Source organism: Drosophila nasuta, chromosome 3 (assembly GCF_023558535.2).
Source record: "Drosophila nasuta strain 15112-1781.00 chromosome 3, ASM2355853v1, whole genome shotgun sequence".
NCBI classification, from domain to species: domain Eukaryota; kingdom Metazoa; phylum Arthropoda; class Insecta; order Diptera; family Drosophilidae; genus Drosophila; species Drosophila nasuta.
Genome location: NC_083457.1, coordinates 17,346,069 through 17,363,223, shown reverse-complemented (window position 1 = coordinate 17,363,223; position 17,155 = coordinate 17,346,069). Strand labels below are relative to the sequence as shown.

The following is a 17,155-nucleotide window of genomic DNA, read 5'->3' as shown; positions in this document are numbered from 1 at the left end:
TTGCATTACAGCTCCTAGCACATAGATGTCATAGTTATACAAATAGCTTAGACTTAGCTTTAGCTTTAGGTTTAGTTAATGGATTCGTGTATTGTGCTAGCGTATTAAATAAATCTTATAGGCGAACAGTGGAAGTGGAAACAATATCTAGGGATAAATACTCTCAGCAATCTCAATTCAGTCAGTCCTTTAAGGCAACATCCTTGGTCAAGTCGGCCCGTTTCTTTTGCTCCATGCGTTGTTCCATCTGCTCCAAACGTTCGCTCATCGTATCCAGCGAGCTAAGCAGGCCTGCTTGAATCTCACCATATCGCTTCATGGCCAATATCAAGCTCTCCTCAATTAGTTCACTTTGCTGAGCATATTCCCCATTGTTCTCGGTAATTTGCTTAAGCTTGTCAAGGCACTCATTGGGTATGCTGCGAAAGTATTCAGCACCTAGTGCTGGTTCCAGCTGCTTGACTCGATCCAGTTGCTCACTCTGGGCATACAGCTCTGGTGCCACGGCATTCAAATAGACCTCTTTCGATCTCACCTGCTGCTGCTCCTCTAAGAAGTTGGGGTCCAAATACTTCTCCAACTCATCTGCTCGTCCTACGACCTGCTGCAGCTGTGTGCGTCCGGTGGTGGCTTCGCTCAACAAGGCGTTGGCGGAGCACAACGAGTCGACAATGTTCGCTGCTTGGGAATGGGAACTGCTGCTGCCGTCGATGTGTTCTCCATGAGTTTCTGGCAATGGGCCAAGCACCCGAGTCAGGGCATCAATCCTTTTTTCCAGTAAGTCTAGTGCTTCCATTTCAATTGTCAAATTTCTTTTATTTTGGTAGAATAACGGAATGATGTCAGTGCGAAAACTTGCAAAACAAAAACACTAGAGGTGGGTAAACACCGATAGCTACATCGATATTTTAATAATCGATTTTTTAATGCGCACAAAGGTGTGCTGGAAAGTGACAAACTGGATTTCTAAAATATACCGAAGGGCAGAAACACTCCTGGTATATTTCCAAAACACATGAAGGGGGCGCGTCATTTGAAAGTTTGTAATTTGTTGATTATTTTTAATAAATCTAGATGTTTTTGAAACACAGTTTACGACAACTTATAATGTGAAGTTCTCTAAAGACAAACGCTCTGCATCCTTGTTTATTTGGGCCAAACTATCCTCTGATATGATGCGCACTACATCAGAATCCACATCATCGCCGTTACTATCATCGAGTACGCATAGAAGACCATCGTTTTCCATATACGGGAAGAAGAATTCTGGTTTATCCCACTTAGTACGCTCGCCGATACCACAATGCGACTCCGCAGCCATGTGTTCGGCAAGAAGTTCGAAACTGTCAAATTGTAGATCACAGGACACACAACGCATCAAGCACAGCTGTCGCCGCACAAAGTTGACAATTTTAATCTTTTGATAAAAGTTCAAGGAATTGGTCACTGACTCAAAATCCAAGCCATGCTTCTCAAGCATGTGTTCTTTCAATGTGCCAAACTGAGCTTCTTCCTGGGCGCAGTACAAGCACTTTATGGCATTGGGTTCTCCGTCTCCTGCCCAATCTGACCAATCCGAATCATGTTCTGCATCGGAGTCTTGGCGAGCAAAATGCTTGTCGAAGTCCACGCTGGCATTGTCTTCGCCGAGAGATTTACGTTTCTGTCTTTGTTGTTTTCGATGCGAATTTGGCGACGTAGTGCGATTATAGTTGACCAGGAAAAATTTGTCATACTCGCGGCGATTGGGATTTATACGCTTGTGGCCTTTCTTACGCATGTGCTCCTTTAACGTGGGTCGATCCTAAAAAAAAAACCAGTCAGTTTGGAAAATGTTCCAAAGGTAAAATGCACTTACATACCTTAAATGTCTTTTCGCAATACAGGCATAATAATCTATTTAAATTTTCTTCCAATTGCTCGAGCAGCTCGTCCACATAAACTAGCTTTTCGGGCTTGCCCACAAGCAAGAAATGCTTGTCAAATAGATGATCCAAGTAATCAGCCCGCAGTCCTTTAATTACAGTACGACAGAATAGGCATTCCTTGCTGAACGTGCGATCCGTCAGCTCAAACTGATGACGCACTAGAGCTGCACTCAACCGCTGTTCCTGGAGCCGCTTGCGTAGCTCAAAGTCCTGCGGCAATATATCACAGAGCAGATAGTATTTCTCATTCTTGGCGTAGCTTCCGTCAGGCAGTTGATCCAGAAACATAGTTGTGCAGTACTGTTCGAATTCATGAGCTATAAAAGAAAGTATACATGAGCCTTTACTTTGGATACAAGATAAAACACATTTACCCTGAAACTCCTTTTCCCAATACTGCAAGTAATCCTCCAGCAGCGCAATGTCATCCACATCCGCAATGACCAGACGATGCTCGAGATACAGGTGCGCTAGGCAGTCATCTCTGTTCGCGGGAAATATAAACACTTTGTCGCATTTCAAGCACTTGATGGCTGTATTGAACGACGGTTTCAGCACAACATAATCTTTGTTATTACCCACTGGAGCCACCACATCGTCCTCTGAACTTTTATTATTCGCCTGCTCCATCTGTTGACAATAAATAAATACTTATCGATAAATTTGATGTCACTGGATTTTTGCCCGATACATTATTTAATTATATTTGCTGCTAACTGCTAACATCTTGATACAAGTGAACCAATTACATGAATTAAGCTTCTCATGAGTGGTACATCTAAATTTTTTTTAAATTTGGGGTCAAATTAAAAACATTTTCTATATCCGATTTCTATTTATTATCGAATAAGTTCTATCGAACTTGAAAATAACAATCGATAAAGATTCGGTATCGATATAAGTTTCAACTGTAGCAACACGTGTGTTGCTCGGCCATTTTCTTCAGTCAGGCACCGCGTGCAAACGTCTTTTTGGTACTCCATATATTGCTGTTAAAATAAAATAGTTAAAATGACTGACGTTGGTAAGCAATTAATTGCAAATTGTAATCAAAATGTTATGGTGACAATGCTGCATTCACCATTGCAGATGCTCGGAAGAAAAAGAAGAAAATCAAGGAAGAGCCACTCGATGCCGATGAAGATCTTGGAACTCTGCAGAAGCAAAATCAATTCCAAATAAAGCCATCGTCGAAGATTGCCGAGTTGGACACTTCCCAATGGCCTCTTTTACTCAAAAACTTTGACAAACTCAACATACGGTCAAATCATTATACACCGCTGGCACATGGTTCATCACCGCTGAATCGCGACATTAAGGAATACATTAAAACTGGCTTCATAAATCTCGACAAGCCCTCAAATCCCAGCTCCCATGAGGTTGTGGCATGGATCAAAAAGATACTGAAAGTGGAAAAAACCGGACATTCGGGCACACTGGATCCCAAGGTCACAGGTAAGAAGACAATACCATGTGCTTTCATTGTGCAAAATTTACGGGAATCCTTCGTCTATATGTGATGAAGATGTCCCTTGTTATCATAAAATATTCAAATTTTTAGTCATGGAACCAATTCTAAAATTGTTGTGCATAGTTTCATTCATTTTTGCTCTCAAGTTAAACTATTTTCCAAACCTAACCTCAAACGTAACTAACGCACGTGCTCTCCCAATTTTCTCACCCTCCACAAAAACACAGGGTGCCTTCTTGTGTGCATTGACCGCGCCACACGCCTCGTGAAATCGCAGCAAAGTGCTGGCAAGGAGTATGTGGCCATTTTTAAGTTGCATGGAGCCGTCGAATCTGTTGCCAAGGTCCGTCAAGGTTTGGAGAAGCTGCGTGGCGCACTTTTCCAGCGTCCACCGTTAATCTCGGCTGTCAAACGTCAATTGCGTGTGCGAACTGTTTACGACAGCAAACTGTTGGACTACGATGAAACTCGTAATATGGGTAAGTCCATCAAATACTTAGTTAAATTCAAGTTGTTGAACCCTCCGCCTGCCGCTGCCTGGCTTAAGGCAGAGACAGCCAGAGCTCTTCCCAACTGAGTAAATACATCAAAATTTCAGTATTTGCGAGTGAGCAAATGCACAGTTTTATTGGTAACACTTTCTATTCTCCTCTCGCCACAATACTCACGTGTCTAGGTGTTTTTTGGGTTAGCTGCGAGGCTGGTTCCTACATCCGAACAATGTGTGTCCATTTGGGTCTAGTCCTAGGCGTTGGTGGCCAAATGTTGGAGCTGCGACGCGTTCGCTCAGGTATTCAATCCGAGCGCGATGGCATGGTCACAATGCACGATGTTCTCGACGCCATGTGGCTGTATGAAAATCACAAAGATGAGTCCATGCTGCGACGTGTCATCAAGCCCTTGGAGGGTCTTCTGGTCAACCACAAGCGCATCATCATGAAGGACAGCTCGGTAAGTCTTCAAGAGAGTGTTATTGAAAGTCTTCCTTACCTACCCCATGATATTAAGCCGGCAGACGATTGTATTTTAACCAACAACGTCTGTGACTATGACTGGGAACAGTAAAGCCGCTGATGTGTGTATGTTGGAGTTGCGCCTGCCTAGCGTATCTGACAAAGATTTTTTCAGACCACAATAAAAATTAACTTAAATTAAATTGAATATTCCACTTTCACAATACTAAATTCGTTCTTCCTGTCTATATCGTTATCTAGGTGAATGCCGTTTGCTATGGTGCCAAAATCATGTTACCCGGTGTCCTGCGATATGAAGATGGCATTGAACTCGAGCAGGAAATTGTCATCTGCACGACAAAGGGTGAGGCCATTTGCTTAGCCATCGCTCTTATGACCACAGCGACCATGTCGTCTTGCGACCACGGCGTTGTGGCTAAGATTAAACGTGTCATTATGGAGCGCGATACATATCCACGCAAGTGGGGATTGGGTCCGAAGGCATCGGCCAAGAAGGCGCTTATTGCTGCCGGCAAACTAGACAAGTTTGGCAGACCCAATGAGAACACACCCAAGGAATGGTTAACTGGGTTCGTGGACTACAATGCCAAAAAGCAAGTTGCGGCAGTGACGCCACAAACTCCTGAACCGCCTACCAACGGATCCAGTGAAGTCAGCAAGGTAAAAGTGTATATTCAAAAACTCTTTACTGAAGATAATTAATTGAAATTGTTTATCTGCAGCGTAAGCTGAGTACCTCAAGTGTCGAGGAATCCGCAGTCGATGCCACGCCCGCAAAATCAGATAAGAAAAAGAAGAAGAAGAAGCATAAGGGCGAGGAGGAGGCTCCAGCTGAGGCCGAAGATGCGGATGCTGCTGATACCACCGTAGAGAAAAAGAAGAAGAAGAAGAAGGACAAAGATAGGGATAGAGAAGAGGCTTAGGAGTAGAGTAGCTACTCATACTATGCATAATTGTATTAGGAATTAGCCTTTATGTCCTCCACTATTCAGAGCATTTTCGTAGTCGTTAAGTTTTTAAAGTTGCAGACGTCGACGTGCTGTAAAAATGCAAATTTTTAATGCATTTATAAGTGACATTCGCAATGCAATAAACATATATTTTTTATTGTAAATTGTCAAGTCTTCCTGATTTCGATAAACTTACCTCAACATTTACAGCAGCATTGTAACAACCACTTTCTTAAAAGGTAAGAAATTTCTTTATGTTATTATTATAAATGTTTTTCTCCTGATGAGTGCTAACTTTCGCCCCTATCTGAAAAATAAGTGAAACTTCCCTTGTTGAATGCGAGATTGGTCTTACAGATAGAAATGAAAAACATTTTATTATATTATTTTTCACCAAAGAACCATATTTGACTAATTCAATTCCATGTTCTATTTCAGCTTGGCACAGTAATATGGACAAAATGTTTAATCATAAGGTAAGTCATTTTTCTCAATATGTCAAAGTGTAATCCAAAATTTGATGAGTTTTAAACTTTCGCCCCTATCTGAAAGCAAAAGTGAAACTTCTCATGTTGAATGCGAGATTGGTCTTACTGATATTAGTGATTTCACTCTCTAAATAAATATCTTTGGAGAATCAATTCTAATTGCCTTTCTCTTTTTTTTCAGATCTGAAAACATGGACTTCTTATGTCAAGTATTCTGTTGTTCTCTATTGAATTACTAGGATTTCAGTAAAGGTTAGTATCCTTAAAGTTACTGACCAATTCAACTCTGTGATGAGCATTAACTTTCGCCCCTAGCTGAAATTTAAGAGAAACTTCTCATGTTGAATGCGAGATTGGTCTTACTGACATACAATTGCCTAAACATAATATTGAATATTGTTATAGAAACTACAAGATTGTCCACTTTTTCAGATCATGCTCAAAAAGATCGAGGTGACCAGTTCATTCGAATGCGTTTTAAGGTAAGCTAAAGTTCTTGTGACCAAATATAAAACTCCGGTTTTACATGATGAGCATTAACTTTCGCCCCTAGCTGAAAATTAAGTGAAACTTCTCATGTTGAATGCGAGATTGGTCTTACTGAAAATATAAAAAACATGTGCATATATACACATGTATATGATTTCTTAAAATTATACTTATCAGTCTTCTTTTACTTTCAGTATACGGGGGTGTGATCTTTAATTAAACGGAAATTTCTGAAAGGTTAGTTTGCTTTTGATATTTCTATTGGGTTAAATAGATTTCAAAATGATGATCAATAACTTTCGCCCCTAGCTGAAAACTAAGTGAAACTTCTCATGTTGAATGCGAGATTGGTCTTACTGAAAGTTATTTATTGCCATTGAACTAAATCTAAATGTTTGTCTCTTAACTAAATAAATATTTCTATTTATCTTACAGATGGAATATACTTGTTTGGGGGAACAAAAAACTAGAAAAGGTACGCATAATGTAAACATAATTAGTAATTCATGTTAAATAAATTGATGAGAAAGGGAAAGCTGAATATGTGACATGATTCACAAAATCCGCAACAACACAATCCTCAAAAATAGGTCCTACTGAACATAAAAAAATAAGCAATACAATATTTCTTTAACGCCAGCATCTATTAAATAAAGTTGTATATCTTCTTTAATTTCAGTGTTTATATTTGTACAAAAAACGCCACAAATTATATCTATTAATCGTAAGGTGAGTTCCATTTAATTAAGCCACTTATAATGCATACATCAAAGTGATGAGAAAGGAAAGCTGAATATGTGACATGATTCACAAAATCCGCAACAACACAATCCTCAAAAATAGGTCCTGCTGAGAAACAATCTAAATTAATAAAATATCTATTAAAAAAAAAAACTAATTATTCTTTTTGTTTTTCATATTATTGCAGGTAAAGCTCTTATCCCATGACAATTACTTAAGTTACTTCTGCATAAACAATATACATACGTACATGTAAATAAATAGATATAATAAAGCAAATAAAAAGTAAATTAATGTGTGTTATTTATTTTGCGGGGGTATTCGCATCTTAACCTCTAAAATGTAAGGTTAGTCAGCATTTTTTAGTGGGAAATCAAAACCATGGTTGCCACCTGGCAAACAATATCGCATCTTGTACGCAAAGAGTACCCGCCTTTTGTTTTCAAGTTAATACAGAACGGCCATAAATGCATGTAATACGTTTATCGAAAGGACACATTGTAATCACGTGTAACAAATTGTGGCGGTTGAAAACAATGTGGAAGCTAAATGAAATTATCATATAACAAATGGGTTCACTAGGTAAAGAATAACAAAAATATGTACACGAATGATTAAATTCAAGTAACAATGATTAATTGATCTATTTAATAGTTGTAATGTTCAATTATTTCACGTTTTGCAACCTTTTCTTCAACTTTGAATATCATCAGGCTACATTTGTTGCTCACGAACAACCCTGTGTTTCATTCCATGTTGGTATCTTGGCGCGTTGTTATCGGTCACCATATTGAAATTTAGCATGCAGTCACCAATTGCACACATGTGTGTGTAAATTTTGTGTATGTATTGAATTGTGTGTGCTAGCTTTTAGCGACGTCAGCAGCGAGAGCCGCAAGTTATTACGCGTTGAAGTGGACTAGAAGCAAATATATTAAAGGTTCCATTAAATTTACGATATTAAATAAAGTCAAGGCACCTTAGTGTGCCTTATTTTCAGCAGGTGAGCGCTTTAATTAGGTTTTATTTTCATTTGTGACAGGATATTTTTTCGGTTTCTCCGTGCTTCATAAAATGTATGTATGTATGTATGTGTTTGTTACGTGGGGGTGTAGTTCGGTGCCTTTCATTCTGACGCATGCGATCGACGGTATCGTATGTATGTATCCGTTGACGCCATGTTGGATTTCTTTTGAGGTTATCGATTTATAGCAAAAAAATATTTCATAGTTTTTTTGTGAAGAGTATGTCTAGCGGATAACGGACGAGTTATTATTTAATTTACTAACACACACAAGATATTGGCAGCACAAGTCTTATATCAGGTATTAAAATTGCATACATTATTATTATTTATGAAAAGTGTACAATTATGGGCGGAGATCATAATAAAAACATCAACTTTTTCATTTAGACTGATTGTGTATGTATACTATATGCTTGCATATGTACATACATGTTCTAAATTCCTGTGCTTTACGTATACATGTGTACAAATAATTAATAATGAAAAACAGAAGGAAAACCCTTGCAAGACATTCGACAACAATAATCGGTTTTTATCGGTAACCACGTGCGCACACAGACATGTACATAAGTGTGCGTACACATGCAGTCGTGACATAAGCGGGACAACTACTGTTGTGTCATTGCCATTGCATTCCGTTGGAACGCTTGAAATTGGTTTTTACCTTATACTGAGGCACACACACAAGCTCATTTTGCTACATATGAGTATGTTTCGATGTATACACAACCAGTCCGTCACAGGGTCTTCACAGCGCTGCTTGCGATCACATCGTAAAATATTTGCACGCGCATATTTTTTTGAATAAAATCGGTAGTTTTTATAATTAAATGAGTATATTAAAGTGAATACAGTGCATTCGCAGTTTACAATTATGTGCGGCTCTTGGTAATAGTTAACGATAACTCGTTGCTGAAAATAATCGAAAGTGTGTAAAATGTTTGGCTGCCGTCGCTGATGCTCTGTGTTATATCTGTATTTGCATCAGTGTGCGGGTCTGCGTGGGCTGTTAAAGGCGCTTAAATAACATTAAGAACTCATGCATTGTTATTGGGCCGCTGTTCTTCACATTAATTGTCATAAGTGTGCGTATTATTTTACATTTATGTAGTTTTGCATCTCGTGTAGATTCCGTAAGCTATTCGATAACATGCTTATTTAAGTAGTCCTGTGCTGTCACGTACGCAGTTCTTAATTTTTAAAACATATTGACAGTCTTATCCCAGGTAACAAATATGATTTGGTTTTACCTGCCTCATTTTGCATACATATTTCCCGGAAGATTTAAGTGTGTATCTATTACTGCAGTGCGACCCATTTCCCTGCAAATTAACCATTATTGGCAGCACTGTTTCGTAATTTGCGAACTTTCTTTAATTTTTTTGATTGTAAATGTTTGTAAGACTTTTGCGCTACATTTACTTTAAATATGTTACATATTATACACTTAAATTATATGTTATTTAGACAATTTTATATTGACAAATATTTCGTTTTCTAGTATACATATTTTTTACGGCAATGCGACCCATTTGCTTGCAAAATTTACCATTATTGGCAGCACTGCTTCGTAACTCGCAAACTTTCATTTCTGTTAATTCCTAACCTTAAAATGTCTGAAATGTTTGAGTATACAGATTTTTTTTAGAAGTGCGATTCACTTGTTAAAGTTTTGAAAATTTTGTCAATATTTCCGCATAAGTAATAAACATACAACAAATATAGTTGTTATTTGTAATATTTAAAAAGAAAAAATAATTATTTATCAAATAGTTGTCTCTACAAATATAGTCCATATGACAAATAATATTTGGATTCTATATGTAAAGCGACTGATTATTAAGTGTCTGATAAATTGCTAAAGAAGCAGTTAAGATGTAATTACGTTTACCATTAATTTAATTTTAATTTAATTGAGTCGGGGTTTGTAAATGTAGTTAATAATATCCTCTTTATTTTTTAGAATGTCACCAGAACTACCTCCGATTGTACTGGCAGGCAAGGATTTAAATAAATATCGCAAATTGAACCGTCTATATCCAGTTTCACGGGAATTCCTGCATCGAAATTGGGGAAACGCCAAACGCTTCATCTGCTATGCGCTACAACCACGATGTGTACTTCGCAATTATGCCTGGCGGAAGCGTGGAAATCGCGTCGTCATCGTACGGCGTCCACGTATCCTACTCTTCGATCCGCGACTTAAGAGCATGATTAAGCGGCGCAAGGCGAACGTTAAGCAATGGTCACCAAGCATTGTGCGACTATACAAAAAGATGGGCTTCGTCACGGAGTACGAGGAGACGGAACTGTATGGCGAGGAGCTGTCCAAACAGATGAAACAACAACTCGAATTGCTAAAGAATGGCAAACGAGGTATTTCTTTGATCGAAGATGGCAACAAAAATGTCGAGCTACGCTTGGACAAAGAATACCCTACTGTCGCACAACCCGAAGAGGATAAAAAGGCCAAAGAACTGTTAACGGAAACAATAGAAAAAGACACAGCCGATAATGCTGCAGAGACTGATGCAACGGAAACTAAAGAGCGGCAAGATGTGAACCTCATTGGGGATAAGCCGGTCACCTCAGAGCTGATGGAAATTGAAGAGTCACAGCCCAACAGCGAATCGGTGAATGCAACTGAAAAGTCTGGAGGTAGCAAATTCCTTGACATGCTCATGAGTAAAGTGCGCGTCAAAAATTTTGCCAAGGAGTCGAATATCCCGACGACGACGACTTCAACAAGTGAATCTACCACATGCAACAAAGTTATAGCCGAGGAAAGTAGCGATTGCAATTTTCATGATGACGCCAGCGACGATTTCGTGGGCTTCGACGAGAGCGACCATCAGCCAGGAATGCTGCTCACTCCGTTGGTGCCGCAGAGCTGCAAGACTGTCGACGGCAATGCTGCATTTGTAAGCGATGCTCTCGAAGCGTATATGAAAAAGAATAATCTGCGTGAATCGAGCCTCGAGGATCGCGAACGCCTGCTCGAGCCCATGTATCAAGATGGGCGCGTTACGGCGCACAGTGTGCCTCCCCATATGGACATGCCGGCGGTGCCGGACAGCCTGCAACGCCTTCGCACTGTGGCGGATCGTCGTCTGTACCTGCAACGGTGCAAGAGCCAAAAGATGGCGATCATCAACAATGAGGCAAACGTCTACAGGGAACTGCAGCGGAAGTCTCGTCAACGTAAGGTGAAAGTGGCTGCCATGCAGACTCTGCAGTCATCCGGTAGCCAAATGCCATTCACCCGCCAGGGTTGGCAGGCCGCCAGCTATGTGGCTACCGACATGGACAAGTACTACTACCAGGTCATCCGCATTGACGGTGAAATGGTCCGATTACCGGGAAGTCGGGGCAACAACAGTCAGCGCGAGAAACGTCCGCATCGCAGTCAACTGACCGCCGAGGAGATCGCCAGCATCCGATGTAACCGAAGTAAATGCGTGGATGCAACTCTCAGCTCTGAGCTGAAGGTTCTACCCACATGGCCGATGAAAGGCGGCAAACTGCAGAAACTCAATCAGTATCCATTGCCTGCCATCTTCAAGCCCTGCCCGCTCTCACAGAAACCTTACCAAAAACCACTGGACGATGATACGGCCGCTTTATTGCTATCTGGCGGCAGCATGGCCATTGTCAGTATGCCCCCGGTGCATCTAGATGTAAAGCCAGAGCTGGGCCGACCTCTGGATGAGATTGCCAAGCGCTATCTTCAGTACATCCTGCCTCATCATGACATAACGCGCGAGTGGGCCGAGTTCAGTGTATCTACTCTGCAGATGCAAGCGCAAGACGAGGAAGCAAATGCTGAAGGATTGCCGGCGGACGGATTGCCTGCAGGCAGGCGGAGGAGTTTCACTTTTGTAATACCCTATTTGAATGATCGAAATCATATCCTTGTGCGTCGTGTTGTCGATCGCTCCGAGCAGCTGGACGATAGTTTCACTGCCGAGCAACCGCCCGAGAAACTGCAGGAGTTTCAGTTTCGCAAAGAACTGCCCGAATCGCCTGATCCCATCGACTTGGCCTGCGCAGATATGATTAGTGACATGATTAACACGGTTGCCATCAGCTGCAGCGAGAACTCATTCGTCAGCATTGATCCCGATGCAAGTTACTCCTCTACTTCTGAGATAAGTCCCATTAAAGAGGAGACGGCAGCTAGTAAGGTGGACAAATCCGGTAATAAATTGTCAACTGGCAAACAACAACAGCAGCAACTGCGGCGCCCCAATAAACAGCAGCGTTTGGCAAAAGAGCTGCGCCGTCTCAATGCCACCATCATCGATGCAGCTGCTATGGCAAAGGATGGTAAGTCCCTACACGTATAATAGGTTGCTGTGTTGATTTTCAACCAAAATAGTTGTTAATAATTCATTTGCTTCAAAATTGAAATACTAAAGATAACAAGTCTAATAGATATAATAATTTGATCATTCTTTATTGCAGCCAACAAACCTTGTGTCAAAGAACACTGTCAGATGGGTTGCCTCTGCGAGAGTCTCGCCGGAGAGTTTCCCGCTCGAGAACATTGCGGACGTGCGGATTGTGTTCTGGAATGCCGCTGCACACGGGCGGAGCTGACTCGCGTAATGCGCGTAGAGACTGACGTAAGTATCTGTGTTTATAGGTCTAGATCCAGTTTAACCTAATGCCATATTTCAATAACAGGGTCGCGGCCTCTCGAACGAGGATGCGTTCAATCTGCGACGCAAGGCGACAGCTCGCTTGGCTAAAATGGAAAAGGATTTCACATCGACTCTAGTGCTGACAGACAATGAAACGCTGCTCATCAACGAAACTCAGTGTGATAAGAAACGACGCTGCACGAAAGCGCCCAAACGATACGAGGACTTTGACGACTCCGTTGAGGATGATGATTTGGTGCGTCCAGCTAAGGCCGCAAAACGTGATCCAAGCGTAAAACGCTCCCGAGTCACCCCAGAGACTGCATTTGCAACTTTGCCATCGCTGCAACCAAAGTGCACTGTGAAGGACACGGATTTTGTGCAGTTAAAGCACTGCGAAGTGTCGCTTCGTCGTCTTCCCGACATTGCTAATTTGGCCATCTTTTGCATGACACATCAACTGTATAATTGCTTCTGCGGCGGAACTGCATTGGAAGGAAAGCCGGTCATAATTGAAAAGGAAGATGGCGATGCTGTTGCCCCTCACTATGTGCCCGAGTTGGCCACAAGGGCTCACTACAGTTTCGAACGACCACCGGAGGAATCGCAAGCACAGTCGAAGAAGCGCCGCAAGGACAATAAGGGACAGTTACAAGACCTTCCGAAGAAACCAACTATTAAACCATTCGTAAAGATATTGCCAAAGCAGGAACAGCTTGCTCCGACAATTAAGCCGGAAATTAAACTCACAATTAAAACCCCAATTCCACCGACAACGTCAGCGCAATCGTCGCTGCCACCACCGCCTACGCCATTAGCAACGACCAAAGCAGCTGCAAGTGGTGTTGTGTCGCCTGAACGACCTGCTGAGCTTGACATCATCTTTAGCTACTATCGCTCCCGTCCATTCCTCTGCCGCCGTGCAGTCTCTGTGCCAAAGAATTGCTATTTGCGGCTTAATCGCCGTCGAGCTGAACGCGTGAGTTTGGAGGTGAGGCGCAGTGAGACGCCCCAGACACAAGAGCTGCTTAGGAAGCGCATCTCGAATGCGGTGCACTACTATCGTGCTGAACTGGATCAGCAACGACGCATTGAACAGGAGCAGCAGATCAAACAGCAACATAAGATGTCTGAGTCAGAGCCACAAGTTATTCTTGTGCGCGACGATTCCGATGAGAGCGAAGCAGGCAATGTAGTGGCAAGCAAACGAGCAACTCACAGCGAACTCGGCGTTGAAATGCAGCCACCTAAGCGCAAGAGGCAGCTGCCCAATTCAGCGGAGGAATCAAAAGATGCGGTCAAGCAGAAAAGTGATGTGCAACAGTCCGCTCCTATGCCAGAGATTCAAATGCCCAAGATATCGTCATGCTTTTCACTGTACACAGGCGCAACGGATTCAACTGCTAGCTCCTCATCCCCGAGTTTGGATGACAGCGCCTCGGTGGACTCTGCGGTATTCCGCGCATCCTACAACGATGTGATACTCAAGATGAACACGCATGTGAGCAAAAAGATGCAGGACATTGATCTGGCGCTGCAGCGTGAAAGTAAAATAATTCCCGCTCCCAATGAGGACATTCTATGCATCATCAAGTGGACCAATTTCTTGGCTGCTTTTGAGTCGGACTATGTATTCATTTGGGACGTGCAGATGAAAAACTACAATTTCCTCGCAGCGACCATCACCAACATGATGCCTGCGGTTTGCGGTGCCATTGGTGTGGTCAATACGCGCTTTGCTCCTGATCCCAGCGCCTTGCCGCTGATGGCGCGCATGTTGCTGGAGAGCAAACAGAATGAGAACACTGGTCGCTTGGCAGTGGTCATGCAGGGCAGGCAACAGTATTGGCTGGTCAAGGGTTTCCTGCGGTACATGGAGGGCAATGCGTGCACTAAGCCGACGCCCCAATCCCATCCCATATTGACCAAGAAAATCAATGTGCTCTGCTCGCTGATGGTAAAGCAAAAGATAAGGGAGCAGCACAAACAACTTGAACTGGCAAGGGCAGCCAAAGAAGCCGCGAATTTGCAAAGCTTAAGTGCAACTACATCATCGCAAGATATTGCTATAGTATCAACTACATCATCAGTTGCTTCGCCAGCAGCAGTCCCAGCAACAATGTTGCCTACACCTCCTGCCAGATCGACGACAACGACGACGCAGAACAAGGATGCTGGTCTCATCATTCGTAGCAACATTGAGTTCCGCAAAGTGCATCAAGGAGATGTGAGTGCTCTGCAAATACCAGAGCGACACGCAAAGGATCATCGCTGGTTGGTGTTGAATCTCTTTGACGACTTCTCGCATATATTCGTTCCCGCCTTCCGGGACATGATCTCTTTGGATCGAATTTATCAAGTTGTTCGCGCTTCCTATGACACGCAGAAGGTCATCAAATTGCAATTCTTCAAGGATGCTCCCTACGATGCCTTCGTGACACCGGCGTCCAAACGCAAAATCTACTTTGGCCCGTTGCCGCTGGACAAGGAGCCGCCAGTGCTGGTGCTGCTGCAAAGTGTCGACGGAAAGATGATGTTGCGGGAAGTGTATCAACGTGAGCATAGCATTAAAGTCCAGGCTGAGAGGCGTACGATGGCGTTTTGGGTGCTGCAGATCAATAACCAGGTGCACTTTGAGGTCGACTTGACGGCATCGGCTGGCATGGTAACGAAGGTCGAAAAGACTGAGTCGGAGCAACAGCTGCAGCAGCAACAGTTGCAGCAGTTGAACGCCAAAGACGACGATAATGCCGCAGATGACGATGATGATGACGACTGCATGATTATTGATGATGACGTGGATGCGGCAAAGCAACCAGAGTCGAGTCAGGAAACGAAACCACAGCGCACCAACTACACCATTCAAACGATGTCCGCCGGCAATAGCGGTGTTCTCCAGATAGTAAGATCGCCAACAAATGCAGCTGGCGGGAATTCAACAAGCAATGGATCAGTGGCTGGAGGATTTCTGCCATTCATTGCGAATGTGCCTGCCATAGGAAGAACTGCACCGTCTACACAATTCCTTACGCCACAAGTGCAGGTCACACAAACGCCGGTGGTGCCATCTACGTCTGGTCGGAGTGAGACGAATACGGAGCCCAAGCCAGCCAAGATTAGTCGCATCTCCGTGCAGCGTTGTAAGACTCCAGCCTTAGCTACAACTGCCGCCTCAGTAAACAGCAAGGAGACCGGTTCGCCTCCCGCCAAGATCAATGAATCACTGCAGCAGCTGCTGAGTGGTGGTAATGGGAATATTAAGATCGGCGCTCCACCCACAGGTATTACAATCACCAAGATGAAATCTAAAGATGCCAATGGAACATCAGCTCACCCACTGCACAACAATGCAGCTGTGGAGCCTATTAAAATTGGTCTCAAGCGCAAGGCAACAGAGCCATCGCCTGCAGCAAGTATCATCAGACCAGCAATAGCAGAATCATCAATCAGAACACCAACAATTGTGAAGAAAACGGCCACCACAATCTCAATTGGGAATCTGCCTATCCATCAGGTGCGTCCGCTGCCAACCAAACTGCAGCAGTTGGCCGCCGCTCGCAATTCCCTGCCGCATAAGCAACCCGCCGCTGCAGCAAAGGACGCCAGATCGTCACTTCCCGCAAAGCATCCAGTGACAGAGGCGTCCTCGACGACATCTACACCAGAAGCGGGCAATCGGAAGGTGCCAGCAACGGCGAGTACAAGTAAACCGCAGTACGGCTTTTTGGTGGCCAAAGATTTACCACGTTATCGGGTTAAGTTTATGGACTCCAAGTACATGGTCAAGATACCCGATAGAGGTGTCTATGCCTTCAGAAATTGTGCAGCTGCCAGTGATTATTTAAATCGGTAAGTTTGTGTAAAACCTGAAAATGTGCTTGCTTAAACTGGAACTATCATTATGAACATTTTTATTTACAGTGAATTGACACGCAAAGAGAACCTGAAGCCATTTCTGCCAGGAGAGTGGAAGTTTTTTGCCTTTTGAAAACTGCGTTCAGAAGTCAACAACGCCACAAAAACAGCAATCACCACCACAACAACAAACACAACAGCGCTCGGCGGCAAAGTCACTGTCACAATCGACGACTATGCCAATCGTTATCGAAGACTAATTCAATTATTAGAATCGAAATTTTCAAGCCTCGAGCGAGATACACACACATCATACGTACACACACCCGCGCAACAGTTAACAATAACTCAAACATATTTAATATGTAGATTAATAAGACATAGGTTTAATGAATTATGTTAATATTATTTGATATGAATTCTAATATTTTTTTTTAGTTTTTCTTGTTTGAATTGTAGCATAATAGAAACCAGCAAATGTGAGCAAGTAAGATAGAGATACAAAGTAAGGCTGAAGGAGAGAGCACAAAAATAAACAAAACAAAAAAATTTCATTGCCACTGTTGCGATTTATTAGCTTGCGACTCTC

General features: G+C 42.7%; 4 protein-coding genes and 6 non-coding genes across 15 annotated transcripts; 8 read left to right on the top strand and 2 right to left on the bottom strand.

The window, feature by feature from the left end:
- Positions 1 to 83: 83 nt before the first annotated feature.
- On the bottom strand, positions 84 to 879 carry LOC132788022 (uncharacterized). The gene has a single exon (XM_060795310.1). The coding sequence runs from the start codon at positions 794 to 796 to the stop codon at positions 182 to 184; it is 615 nt and encodes a 204-aa protein (XP_060651293.1). The 5' UTR covers positions 797 to 879; the 3' UTR covers positions 84 to 181.
- A 155-nt stretch (positions 880 to 1,034) lies between these two features.
- Positions 1,035 to 2,710, bottom strand: LOC132788020 (zinc finger protein 277). The gene is made up of 4 exons (XM_060795308.1): positions 2,678 to 2,710; positions 2,303 to 2,558; positions 1,863 to 2,245; positions 1,035 to 1,804 (listed from the first exon to the last, which is right to left on the bottom strand). The coding sequence occupies exons 1-4, from the start codon at positions 2,693 to 2,695 to the stop codon at positions 1,103 to 1,105; spliced, it is 1,359 nt and encodes a 452-aa protein (XP_060651291.1). The 5' UTR covers positions 2,696 to 2,710; the 3' UTR covers positions 1,035 to 1,102.
- Positions 2,711 to 2,843: 133 nt separating this feature from the next.
- LOC132788019 (H/ACA ribonucleoprotein complex subunit 4) lies at positions 2,844 to 5,487 on the top strand. Of its 3 annotated transcripts, XM_060795304.1 has the most exons (6): positions 2,845 to 2,952; positions 3,018 to 3,383; positions 3,627 to 3,878; positions 4,076 to 4,350; positions 4,614 to 5,033; positions 5,096 to 5,487. In XM_060795304.1, the coding sequence occupies exons 1-6, from the start codon at positions 2,940 to 2,942 to the stop codon at positions 5,294 to 5,296; spliced, it is 1,527 nt and encodes a 508-aa protein (XP_060651287.1). In that variant the 5' UTR covers positions 2,845 to 2,939; the 3' UTR covers positions 5,297 to 5,487. The 3 variants fall into 3 exon arrangements, with proteins under 3 accessions (XP_060651290.1, XP_060651287.1, XP_060651288.1); XM_060795307.1 differs by lacking the exons at positions 4,614 to 5,033; positions 5,096 to 5,487 and having other exon boundaries at positions 2,844 to 2,952; positions 4,092 to 4,260; XM_060795305.1 differs by lacking the exons at positions 2,845 to 2,952; positions 3,018 to 3,383 and having other exon boundaries at positions 3,736 to 3,878; positions 4,092 to 4,350.
- On the top strand, positions 4,392 to 4,533 carry LOC132794574 (small nucleolar RNA snoR639/H1). Its single transcript, XR_009633247.1, has one exon. It is a non-coding gene; the product is annotated as a small nucleolar RNA snoR639/H1 (small nucleolar RNA).
- A 109-nt stretch (positions 5,488 to 5,596) lies between the features above and the next one.
- Positions 5,597 to 5,690, top strand: LOC132794579 (small nucleolar RNA Me28S-Gm1083). Its single transcript, XR_009633252.1, has one exon. It is a non-coding gene; the product is annotated as a small nucleolar RNA Me28S-Gm1083 (small nucleolar RNA).
- A 144-nt stretch (positions 5,691 to 5,834) lies between these two features.
- Positions 5,835 to 5,929, top strand: LOC132794578 (small nucleolar RNA Me28S-Gm1083). The gene has a single exon (XR_009633251.1). It is a non-coding gene; the product is annotated as a small nucleolar RNA Me28S-Gm1083 (small nucleolar RNA).
- A 164-nt stretch (positions 5,930 to 6,093) lies between these two features.
- On the top strand, positions 6,094 to 6,183 carry LOC132794581 (small nucleolar RNA Me28S-Gm1083). The gene has a single exon (XR_009633254.1). It is a non-coding gene; the product is annotated as a small nucleolar RNA Me28S-Gm1083 (small nucleolar RNA).
- A 148-nt stretch (positions 6,184 to 6,331) lies between these two features.
- On the top strand, positions 6,332 to 6,424 carry LOC132794577 (small nucleolar RNA Me28S-Gm1083). Its single transcript, XR_009633250.1, has one exon. It is a non-coding gene; the product is annotated as a small nucleolar RNA Me28S-Gm1083 (small nucleolar RNA).
- Positions 6,425 to 6,576: 152 nt separating this feature from the next.
- On the top strand, positions 6,577 to 6,669 carry LOC132794580 (small nucleolar RNA Me28S-Gm1083). Its single transcript, XR_009633253.1, has one exon. It is a non-coding gene; the product is annotated as a small nucleolar RNA Me28S-Gm1083 (small nucleolar RNA).
- Positions 6,670 to 7,934: 1,265 nt separating this feature from the next.
- LOC132793771 (uncharacterized) lies at positions 7,935 to 17,134 on the top strand. Of its 4 annotated transcripts, none has more exons than XM_060803849.1 (5): positions 7,935 to 8,044; positions 10,032 to 12,394; positions 12,533 to 12,693; positions 12,755 to 16,560; positions 16,633 to 17,134. In XM_060803849.1, exons 2-5 carry the CDS (start codon positions 10,033 to 10,035, stop codon positions 16,697 to 16,699), a joined length of 6,396 nt encoding a protein of 2,131 aa, XP_060659832.1. In that variant the 5' UTR covers positions 7,935 to 8,044; position 10,032; the 3' UTR covers positions 16,700 to 17,134. The 4 variants fall into 4 exon arrangements, with proteins under 4 accessions (XP_060659832.1, XP_060659831.1, XP_060659833.1 ...); XM_060803848.1 differs by lacking the exon at positions 7,935 to 8,044 and adding an exon at positions 8,800 to 9,153 and having other exon boundaries at positions 16,633 to 17,133; XM_060803850.1 differs by lacking the exon at positions 7,935 to 8,044 and adding an exon at positions 8,813 to 8,881.
- The last annotated feature ends 21 nt before the right edge of the window (positions 17,135 to 17,155 follow it).

Coding starts and splice junctions, on each gene's coding strand:
- LOC132793771 (XM_060803849.1), top strand. CDS start 10,033: ATGTCACCAGAACTACCTCCGATTGTACTGGCAGGCAAGGATTTAAAT. Junction 12,395..12,532: donor AGCTGCTATGGCAAAGGATG/GTAAGTCCCTAC, acceptor TCTTTATTGCAG/CCAACAAACCTTGTGTCAAA. Junction 16,561..16,632: donor GCCAGTGATTATTTAAATCG/GTAAGTTTGTGT, acceptor TTTTATTTACAG/TGAATTGACACGCAAAGAGA.
- LOC132788022 (XM_060795310.1), bottom strand. CDS start 796: ATGGAAGCACTAGACTTACTGGAAAAAAGGATTGATGCCCTGACTCGG.
- LOC132788019 (XM_060795304.1), top strand. Junction 3,384..3,626: donor ACTGGATCCCAAGGTCACAG/GTAAGAAGACAA, acceptor ACAAAAACACAG/GGTGCCTTCTTGTGTGCATT. Junction 4,351..4,613: donor TCATCATGAAGGACAGCTCG/GTAAGTCTTCAA, acceptor ATCGTTATCTAG/GTGAATGCCGTTTGCTATGG.
- LOC132788020 (XM_060795308.1), bottom strand. Junction 2,246..2,302: donor TTGGGAAAAGGAGTTTCAGG/GTAAATGTGTTT, acceptor TTTCTTTTATAG/CTCATGAATTCGAACAGTAC. Junction 1,805..1,862: donor ATTGCGAAAAGACATTTAAG/GTATGTAAGTGC, acceptor TTTTTTTTTTAG/GATCGACCCACGTTAAAGGA.